At 36.1% G+C, this 11,815-nt stretch overlaps 1 protein-coding gene across 1 annotated transcript in view; it reads left to right on the top strand.

The window, feature by feature from the left end:
• Window positions 1-522: 522 nt before the first annotated feature.
• Window positions 523-11,815, top strand: part of LOC110451069 (solute carrier family 23 member 1-like) — a 22,771-nt gene continuing 11,478 nt past the window's right edge. The window contains exons 1-5 of the mRNA XM_021498919.1: window positions 523-1,267; window positions 5,675-5,832; window positions 6,366-6,463; window positions 6,777-6,862; window positions 10,162-10,343. Of these exons, the coding sequence (XP_021354594.1) occupies window positions 1,028-1,267; window positions 5,675-5,832; window positions 6,366-6,463; window positions 6,777-6,862; window positions 10,162-10,343 (764 nt within the window). The 5' untranslated portion in view covers window positions 523-1,027. The remainder of the gene's footprint in view (window positions 1,268-5,674; window positions 5,833-6,365; window positions 6,464-6,776; window positions 6,863-10,161; window positions 10,344-11,815) is intronic.

Consider the following 11,815-nt stretch of genomic DNA (forward strand, 5'->3'; position numbering starts at 1 on the left):
GTTGACTTGTAGTCTACATCTACATACCTATGATCGAGAGGAGGTTGAGACACGCTACCAAACCAGTATGTATTGAAATACCACAACTGTGGTTAGGTTTTGTGTCAGTGATATCAAATGCAACAGAGCGGTCGTCAGGTTACCAAAATAAGTAAACCACTTAGAAATGGATACATATATACCAAAGTAAATTATGACAACATAAGACAAGTCTTGATCACTCAACTAAACATTTCAGATACTTAAGATAATAAATGCAGGCTAGCTATGGAACGCAATCAAACCAATAATACATGTATACAGATCTGTACTAAAAATGCAATAACAAACAATCAAAGACTGCTTTAAATCACTTCGACAACCCATAAAACACACAGTAAAAACCTATCATGCATAGTCAAAAGTGAATATGAATTACAAAACACCCCACAATATGTATACCCGTAATACTCACTCTGCGCACCGTAATACAAGCACGCTGTCACGTACGCCTGTGTTAACAACAATCTAACAGCAAATATAACATTTTCCTATTTTACTCGACTCCGTGCAGTATTACGTAACATTAACGCGCCTGGAGTCGGATTTAACTATCACGTTTGATACCAGTGGTCAATCCAGAGAGGCTTTTTTGACTTCAAGAATATCGTGCGGGTCACAAACACCCTTCCCCGGGGTATGTCTCTGGATCTCCCACTATATGAAGGACCAAACAATAATATACTATTCAGCCGACCGTAGCCTTGACCCTCGCACAGAAGAAAGTCCTGCCTTGTGGGTGATTTATGTACCGTGTCAGGCCATACCAGTACCCATTAGGTAGAGCTAACACGAGAACGTGTACCCAACCCTGGCAGTGTAAACATCCCTGTTGATTTATGGTGACACTTAGAGTTGTCATACACTGACCGCTCGTCAATGTAAATTGTATCAGCGTCCACATCTACTGAGGGAGACGACTTAGAATCTTGTCGAGCTCAACAGTCATGTGGACCAGTACAACATCCATGAGAAGTTGTGAATCCAAATGGCAGAGCTTACCGAATTCACCAAGTCTTCATGTGGCATAGATGATCACAACCGAGACGAGTGCAACATTCATCTTTCCGATCCTTCAAACAATGTGGGGGATGTATTTGCAACTGGTCCAATGATCTCGAACGGAGTGTCAACATCGAAAAAGTCCGGAAAGGCTCGTTACGTCGGTTTGGAGTATGGAGTTGACGATCTCCCTGCCTTGCATATGTGTTTCATTTTCGGCCTTCAGGTATATATGTATTGTATGGTTAAGTTAACACATATACTTCTTACATTTACACGTGTATATAAAACACTAATATTGACTTTCCTTATCATCACTCACCCTACTGAAGGAGACCATAATGTATTTGTGAAGTAAAATGTTTAATTAAGATGGTGAAGTGTTACACACATAACGTGTCCAAATATTTACTGTGCCAGCTACACGTGGAAGGTGAGATGTACTAAACAGTTCCCGGCACGTGTATAGCACGCTCACTGGCGGGATGAAATATGTGGTAACACCGCATACCACACTTTATGTGTTGTGCAACTTACAACCTCACAGGTATCAACACTTTGACACATACATGTGCCCACGTGTATATAAACACACTCTTGCACAGACTACAACATATGCAAAGCGCACAGCGATTGATAGTTATTTCCCCCGGGTCACAAGGCGCATGTAACACGATAGGTAGACAATAAAGAACTCACACAACTAAATCATTTACTATATGTTATTACCAAACATTTTAGCTAATAACTTTAATATTTGAAGTTCAAAACTAGTGACAACTGTCTAGATTCATAAATACATACATTGCAAAGGCTACAAAATGACTTTTGTAGGTTTAGTGGCATATTGGAGTGTCACAGCGCCAAGAAGTTGACAACCGGAAGTTTACAAGCAAAACCGGTGACCCAAAACAGAAACGCCCCCAGACATTTTGCCCCTGTGCAAATCCGCACACAGACATGCAAATATAATGTGACTCAGGCATGGCCTGGAGAGAGCGAAGCTCGTACATTTGTTTTAATAGTAAAGTATAATTTTGGAATCGTAACATTTTATACCCATTTTAATACATACAAAATGTACCTATAATTTAAGCCTCGTGTTTGGCAAATTAAGAATCTTCCCCCGAGGGTTGAGATCCCCCTATCTCATCCCCGAGGGGGTGAATGATTATGTTACTCTTACCCTGTTGTTCCTGTCCAAGTGTAAGACGAAGCATATTGTTTATAAACAGGAACACGTGGATAGCGTATTAATATTATATGTATGCGTCAGACGGTTCATGCATCATATTTTAAACATTTTAAAATCAATCCCATCTTCTTTGATGTCAAATGTAAACACGACAAGATTAGCAGACGAACTTGTGTATGTGTGTGACCTCATAAAAGTAGTTCTTCTTCTGGGTCACAGGGTCTTTCCAGGGTAAGAGAATGTCACGTCTCCCACCACTATAAGTATAAAATGAAGATTTTTGATTTTTCCTTTTTAATAATTCAGATAATCCATGTGAAATGATGAAATTTAATGTTTGTACTGATGATATACGTTAAACATTCCAGGTATCTACAGCAGGAGTTCCTCCTCTTCATCGTCGCTGTTGTCATAAAGTTTTTGTAGATACCTAGAGATAGATTGGCATATCAGCTAAAACCATTTCTTTGCAAGTGAAGTTTCAGTGATGATTGTGTTGATGCCATTGATGGTCAGTTTCATGATGGACTTGTTGTTCTTGAGTCAATATTGGTGTTAAATGTGGTTGAATAAAAATAATTGCCATCACCAGGTATATCATAATTTTCATATGCAGAATAGTTTTGATTTTGATTAGAAATGCCGGTTGCTGACAGTCGCATATTATGCAATCTGTTAACAAAAATAAAAGTGGTGAAAATATAATATTTTTAATTCTCTTCTTTACTGATATTCATAAAGCAGAGCAAACTAATGTGTTCACTTCAATGTCTAATCAAAATGCTGTAATGATTTACACAGTTGAACGGAAGTAAAAAATGTCAAGCGTTTAAAGTTGATATTTATCTAAGTATCAATAAAGATATTTTACTGTACAAAACTGTACAGATAATGTTTGTCTTTTTAAATGATTGTTAATTTGATTGCATTAGATGAAACTAGATTCAATAATGAATATATTGTACAAGCAGATCTAACGTTAGCATTGAAATTCAACAGTTTTAGTTGTAAACTCTACTGTACTGTATATCACAAATTTGGATCAAATAAAATATCAACAGAAACGATCCCCAAATGGCAGAATTAATATTAACTGAATATACAGTTGACGTTCTACAATAAATGCAGAAAAAACAAGAGTAGTAATACTGAAAAATCCGCAATTTGACCCTTTGAAACACCTTACGTTTTTCCCTTGGAAAGCTGTCGGTGGCAATTCTGTTTCACTGGAGCAGACGACCCGTGAACTTTGACCTCGTCAAATGAACCAAGCGACTTCGTCATTGACCCTGCTTCGTACATATTCGGGTATTTCCGTCCTAGTGGGAATGGTCATCGTGTGTTACGATCGATTTTCAATATTTAGATGGAAAATGTGTATGTTTAGAAAGTTGTCAGTATCAAATTATGTATTTCTTACCAAAATTTAAGCTAATTTAATCGACGGTAATACAGTTTGTCATCTAATCACATTCCTACGCACTCTTCGACGCCATTAGCTTGTGACATTCATGTAAGCTTTTTAATGACCATGCCGATGATTTATCTTTTCGTTACAAAAGGAAAGAAATCGTGGAAATAAACACGCCCAGTGAATTGAATATGGTCATTATTTCAAAAAAAAAATCGTTGGTTCGAATACATAATTTTCCTGCTACGTTACATGTATATGTCGCTTTATCATTCGATTAGGCATATTTACGGGCTCCATGAACCGGAACAGGTCACCGGAAGTACGAAAAGTTTCTAGGCTGTAGCTATACGATTAAGTGATGGAAGTTTGGATCGGATCTATTTACACGCATATGTTACCGGTAAAGAGCTCCGCTCGGGTGCCTACGGCACCCGTGAGCTTCGCACTTATCAAAAGTTTATATTTTTTAAAAGTCAAATACCTGAACATTTCATTTATCTAAAAATATGTCATCAGTTCCTTATTAAACTCCTTCAGTGGCCCAGTTACTAGCCGGAACTTATTTTCGATAGGAAATACAAACGTATGAAACACTTGCTGATTGTCTGATTTAGTTGTGCGAGTCCTTAAAGGAAAACTTTACATTCTAAAATGTTAAAATGAAGTAAGTTGTTAAAAATAAATACATTACCGAGTAAAATGTATAAGTTTGGTGGAAATAAAAAGATAAGTTATGAAGAAAACCCAAGTTATAGCCCCTGATGTACATGTGCTATTCAGAGTCAGCACCAAATAATTCTCATTTCACTTACTTAACATCAACCTCTAGCACACCAATTTAGCACACACTCAGCAATTTCATATTTTGCACTCACATTTATTACCCATACCACTCACATATTTTTGAAAAGAAATCTTGGTGACTCTGTTTCTGTTATTTTACAGTATCTTACATGTAAGTAATCAAATACTTAATTTGAGTAAATTTGATAGAATTTTGACAATTTAACACACTTAGAATTTACACAAAACTCCAAAATTCTACACAAAACATGAGTCATAACAGGTTATCAGCTATCAATTATACAGACTTACATATAGCACTTCTTCCTCCCTGGGGTGCCGGCACTTTACAGGGAGAATATTGGGGGTAGGGGGGATGTAATGCTATAAACAGTTAACTATCTGAGTAAACACACAACAGAAACAGATTAAATCAATAAACAAGATGTTGGTGAAGGTATACATTATTTTAAGTTGAATTTAGCCAAAAAGAACTGTATGTGACACATACTGATTGGCTGATTTAGCTGTGTGAGTCCTAAATGCTTTAAATGTAATTTTCCGTAAATGTATGAGTAAAGGCGGGTTTGATCATTTGATGAAATCTACGACCAGGTCAATGCAAATAAGACTTGTAATATTCCTATTAAAATATCGTATGTAGTAAACTATAAAGTTTAAGTGTTTTACTGTTAATTGGAAATGACATGCTATGTTGCTGGTCTTTGTTTTCAAATGGTCCATCCGGAGACGAGTAATGACAAACACGTCTCGGCGCTGTCTCTATAGCTAGCACACAATTCCATTTTTCAGCTTTAATTGATTATTATTTAATTATTTGATTTAATTTGATTTAATTAATTGAGCGCAGAGTGTTGTCTGTACAGTACTTACAGTCATTTTGTCTATGTGAAATTACAATATTTTCTATTTTTAACAAAGTAAACGTTTAAATAATGGGATGGTAAAGATAAGGCCGGTTCGAACGATCTATTTCATTCGCCGGTATGTCCATATTTCCAGAAACCCAACATGATAATTTACATTTGGATGTAATGGTAAAGTAATGATAATATTCTTCAAATATAAGTGTTCTGTAGATAATCGTTATCAAGACCGAGGGCTAGTTAGGAAATCAAACCTCACACTGATATGATACTGATACACTCACGCTTGTATACAATTACGATGCTACGTATTTGTCTGGTATTAACATATATTACTATGATTGTCTTTGTCAGCAAGTGCTTCTGGCTATCAGCTCCACCATCTCTATTCCTCTCATCGTGAGCGACAAAATCTGTGCAGGTGACTTACAGGTTGTCAAGTCGGAGATCATGTCGACCTTTCTCTTCATGTGTGGCATATGTACCATACTACAGGTGGTCGTAGGAGTCAGGTACGTACATCTTCACCCTTCACATCAAACGTCCATCATGGTCTTCTTCACATGGCAGCCTTGACCTTGTACATACACCAATATCACACCACATACCTGTCATTGCACAGATGTTACAAGTCAAATTGTGCGTATCGTTTTACAGACCCAGCTAGAACATTCTATCGCTCACTTTGTATTATGTTATTAGTTCACCTTGTCATCCTATGTACAGACACTATTAGTTCACTTCGTTCTCTTATTATTCTTGTACAGGGATTAAAATAATATCAAACATATTTTGGGATCGTAAATCTGAATGGAAATTGAATGCAATATATCATAATAATAATGTGAAAGCCTGGATATTTAAAACAATAAATAAATACTACCATACAATGAAGTCCCTCTGAGTACGACCTGATTAGTCTAAATAGTTAGTGGCGTTACATTTATTTATCAAATGAAGAGAAACAACTTCGAATGTATCTTCCCATCTACCAGGTATTTAAAAATTCAACGTTATTGTATTTTATCATTTACTAAATTTGTAGACTCCCTATCATCCAGGGTGGATGTCACAAATTCATACCCGCCATCACTGCCCTACTTGCTCTCGAAAAGTGGAAGTGCCCGGATTTTGATACGTCAGGTAAACTCCATCCCAGTCTTTACTTCACGTAACGTTACCTGTCGCGGTAGATGGAACACCACGTTACGTAGCTGCATCAGCGGTGGAAGTTTATAACTGCATATGAGCTGCCCGGGTTGACTTGCTTGTCTTCAAAATTACAATTAAGTGTTTCCCTATTATAGAAGGGACTTATAAAATAGTCTGATTGTTGTCATATTAGCTGAAGTCGAACACATTGAATCTGGTGTGAAACTGGGTTTCAGTTGTAACTGAACAAACACACACTAAGTGAAATATAAACCTATGCATTCTAAATAACTGTTTATTGTAGCTGCAGATGTTTATGGCGTTATGAATGCCACGCTTAACGAGACTGTGCTGGATAGGACAGAGATATGGCAGTCACGGATAAGAGAGGTAAGCTAAAGTTGAAATACCATCAGTAAACGCCGAATATACTTCTGTCCAGCTGGAAAAAGAAATAAATCTGACGAGGATCTATTGCAAAGAAAGTCTACGAAAATTGGAAGAATGTTTAACTTCGCTACATAACATGTAACGCACGTTTACATTGTGATGATAAATGAAACAGAAATAGGCAAGTTTTAACATAGTTTACAGCTGGTACCGGTCAAGGCCTATGGTAGGACAAACAAACCAATCAAATGTTGACATTACTTTAATAAAAAGGATAAAATCTATTTTTCGATAGCAGATAATGCGAAGGTTCAGGGAAATAAATCTAGAATGAAAGACACAAAAAGGTAGACAAGGAAATAAATGGAATTCGCGATTTGTTATCTGTATTGGTGGCGACAAGACTATAATATTAGTTGATATTTAGTTATAAACGTAAACTTTACTGGTCGTTTCTTGGTCCAAAGTTTATTTAATTAACTCATGATTAAATTAACCAAATTGTACGAAAAAGCTCAAATAAAACTTAAAATCCGTATACTCAAAGTAAAGTTGAAGGGTCAACAAATATAGAAATATATTGATGCGAATACTTCATTGTCAAATACCTGAAAAGAAATATCGATTTGTGACTGCTGTCATTTTTTATATTGGTTCAAGATTATTAACTGACCTTGAGTGCTACATCGAGGAATCTCATTTAAATCTATTGATCTTTTATTAAATTAAATGTTTAAAATCGAGGTAGTAACACCACATATGACCTCCACGAATGATTGGGGAGGAGCACGGGTTTTTGATGGCAAAGATCCTGCAAAGCAATATCGGTAGGCAGATTTAATGGTTGTGAGTTACATGTATAGCCTGAGCATTCCTGAACAGGTCCTGTTTTATAACTTTTATCAAGAAAACTCTCAAGTGGACGTAAACTCTTTTAAATGTCTAGTAAATCCTGTTTATGAACGCATGCAAATGTTGTTTCATTAAAAGAATTTATTACAAAATCATGCAGAAAGAGGGAAACAAAGCCCACGCTGGCAAACAAAAGAAAAACATGTTTCTGAACGGCATTACAACATTTCAACATAATTGATTCTGTCCTTAAACATGCCAATAACATGAGAATAAAGATTGACACAGGAACGCATGGTCCTTTTAAAATTAAACTTTGTAGAACTCCTTCATATACCAGCAGGTAATCTATCAGAATCAAGGCGACAGCTTTGATGCTAAGGTAAATACATTGTCAGGTGTAACTCATGGTTAAAACCCACAGGGGTAGTTAACACAGAAAAGAAGCATAAGGATTTAATAGACTTTCGGCAATTACTCATTTAACGAAACAGTCAAAGCCAATAACATTCTCTACTTCTTGCCACAAAGGTATATACAAATCCAATTCGTTGCACTTTTTTTCAATAAATAGTTGTAGTCTAATAGGGGTATGTGTGGTTCGACAACTTGTATTAATATGATATTAATTTTTATCTCGTCTAGAATGGGTAGTCCTTGTAAAAACTTTACGGGAGGAAAATCTAACTAAATTCTTATTTGAAATATCTATGAATTCTTTGATACAATGCCGTCACCAATGCAGTCAAGAAATAGCATCTTGGATCTTGTGAATGATAGGTTGAAACACTATAATGTATTACAGGGATAGGGAATATCAACGCTCTTTTGAGTCACATGTACCTTTGATTATGAAGTTCGTGACAACGCACTTAAAACGGCACAAGAACATTAACTTGATGTAAACTTGACAAAACAAACGTGACAAACTACAAGAATTCAGGATGAGATGCTGTCATTTTGCATAACCAGTATACGGTAAACAAACATACCTTTGGTATTAAGATAATATGATGTATAAACCAGAACATATATACACAGATGGACCGTGTTTACCACATAACGGACATATGCGATTTGGCGATGAAAGATCAACATAAAATGAGTAGATTAACTCTGACGACGACGTGTCAGTTTATAAAGTAACGTTTGGTATTGTATGATTAGACATTTCAAATAACTCGCAATGAAGGAAGACGTATACGCTTGAAGATTGTATGTTCAAATTCATTTACAATTCTTCATGTTTTGCTTTAAATCCAGAATAAAAAATGTATCGATTCATTGTAATCCGTCGCGCAGCATTGTCCAACAGGAAATGTCTATTTTAGTTAACATTACCACCTAACCACTATAAAGTGAGTGAGTTTAACATTACTACCTAACCACTATAAAGTGAGCGAGTTTAACATTGCTAACAGTAAAATCGCTACTACGAAACAACTGCGCTACTGTTGGCTCATTTCATGTTGTTCATGCAACATCACAAGAACAAACCTAACAACAAATCAAAGCAATGGAAAGGTCCCGGTTGGTCACTTCATTCCAACTCTACATTATTAGCTGAAAGCTATTGAAACAGGCAGAGCATTCCCAATAATGTTGTAGTGCTCGGTATGGTCACACTTATTGTCATCTGAAACGGTACGAAATATCTAATCGCATGTATGTCATTATTGTTTCTTCAGTGCGACAGACATTGATAAATAATGCAGTTGATTACACTTACCTATTAAAGTAAAGATTCGAGTAAACAATCGTAAGTCGGGGGTATATCTATTGACCATTGCGTGTTTCCGGGGAGTAGCTGAGGTCACAATCCAAACAAGTTCCGTTTCGATAGGCAGAGCCACGACATGAGAATATATTATTTTTGATTATATAATTAATCATATATTATTAATTTAAAGTAATTTATATTTGGTATCCTATGTATTCATATATCACTGGCGTGACCAAATACTGTGTATTGGATTTGCTCAAATGTCCATGACATATTTATCACGCTAGTAGTAACTTTATCTGCCAACTCTCTCAAGTTTTCTTTTCCACATCAATGTTGCCATCGATAACAACTACGCTGCGGCAAGCCATGTACCACTCGTTACGCTCTAGAACCTGATTTGAAACCTAAATCTTTTTATATTTTTCAACCAGGAGGTTAGTTCTTCTGTAAACACACTTACATGGTCATGTTCATAGTAATCTGATATATGATGTGACTTACAGATGATTTTTCTATGTTCCTTAAAAACTGAGAGTGATACTGATTGAAGGTGATTATACTAAATATGTGATACAAATTACAGTTATTTGTTAAAAAAACAGTTATTCTATGTTTAAACTCGTATACAACAACGAGATACGATTGCTTATTTCGTGTATGTTCAATAATGAAATAATGTGAAATGCAATATGAATTCAAGTTTTACGTTTTTTATCTGCAGATACAGGGCGGAATCATGCTTGCGTCAGTAACACAGGTTTTCATTGGCTGTACTGGACTTCTAGGAATCCTCCTACGTTATATCGGACCAATCACTATAGTCCCTACAATCACCCTAGTCGGTTTATCGCTAATTGACGTGGCAATCCGCTACTGTGAGAAACAGTGGGGGATATCAGGTCTGTGAGTATTTTCAAAATGACCTACTAAGTTTTAGCATAGCGTCATCTGAACACTATTGGTAAATATACCAGATAGAGTGTGGTAAGCAAACCTTCCCGCTAACGGTAAGTATTCGAATACATATTATAGCTGCTAACGAATTTGCTTCTACTGGTCTTTGCTTCTAGCTGCTAGCTAACTAATTACGGGTATGCTGGCTGCTTAATAACTCCCGTAACTTAAGTTAATACTTCGTTTACTACTTAATCCAGCTGATTGCTAATTCACTATCTGTTCTAGCATCCCGATGCTTATTCATAAACATGTCTGCCAACTAATTAACTGTTTAACTATCGGATCCAACTGCTTACTAATCAACAACTGGTATGCATTTCTGGTGCAAACTGAAAAGATGTTAAAGAACAGATTCACTTTTCAATGGAAACGTAACCCATTCATTAGTTTGTTAGCAGCTTTAAGCTCAAATATGTACGCTATCTGTCAGCAATAGATGAACTACCTGTAGTTAATGTGTGTGGTTAGTTAATCTAGCTTTAGCAGTAGTATTTAGTTCGTTTTCATGTTTGTTTGACTAACAACCAACAAGTTCAAGTGATACAGCCTCGATCCAGCCACCAATATCGCCGTATTGTACAGTAATACAGATATCTGCTAAAGACAGTGTATGCCTGCGCTCGGTCACATCATCTGTCCGACTTCGCTGTAGACGTCTACTTCAATTAGAAGACTGAAACAACTATTATTTACTATTCAGCAAAAAAATGAGGAAAAAAGTGAATACAGAAATAGAAAATTGGATCTTAATTGATGGAACTTGAAACTTTTACGTTAAAACCGTGAAATGTTATCATATTTGGTTACATTTTTTTATGGAATAAACAGGTTGGAATTCTTTTTTTGTACAGGTCGAAATCTTGAAACTTTTCCCGAATTTCAAAATTAGTTTGCAAACATTGTTGTTATTGCTGTTCCTGTTACAGAACTATAGCCCTGCTCTCCTATTGTAAATGATGTTGTTTCTGTTACAGAACTATTGTCCTGGTCTCCCTTTGTAAATGATGTCGTTGTTACTGTTACATAACTATCTCCCAGGCTTCCTTTTGTAAATGATATTGTTGTTTCTGTAACAGAACTATCTCCCAGGTCTCCATTTGTTTCTAATGTCATTGTTACAGTTACAGAACTATCTCTCTGGTCTCCTATTGTAAATGATGTTGTAATGGCTGTTAAAGAACTATCGTCCTGGTCTCCCTTTTTAAATGATGTCGTTAAACAGTTACAGAACTATCTCTCTGGTCTCCTATTGTAAATGATGTTGTTATGGCTGTTAAAGAACTATCGCCCTGATCTCCTATTGTAAATGATGTTGTTATGGCTGTTAAAGTACTATCGCTCTGATCTCCTATTGTAAATGATGTTGTTATGGCTGTTATAGTACTATCGCTCTGATCTCCTATTGTAAATGATGTTGT

This window comes from Mizuhopecten yessoensis, unplaced genomic scaffold, assembly GCF_002113885.1.
Source record: "Mizuhopecten yessoensis strain PY_sf001 unplaced genomic scaffold, ASM211388v2 scaffold5789, whole genome shotgun sequence".
In the NCBI taxonomy this organism is placed as follows: domain Eukaryota; kingdom Metazoa; phylum Mollusca; class Bivalvia; order Pectinida; family Pectinidae; genus Mizuhopecten; species Mizuhopecten yessoensis.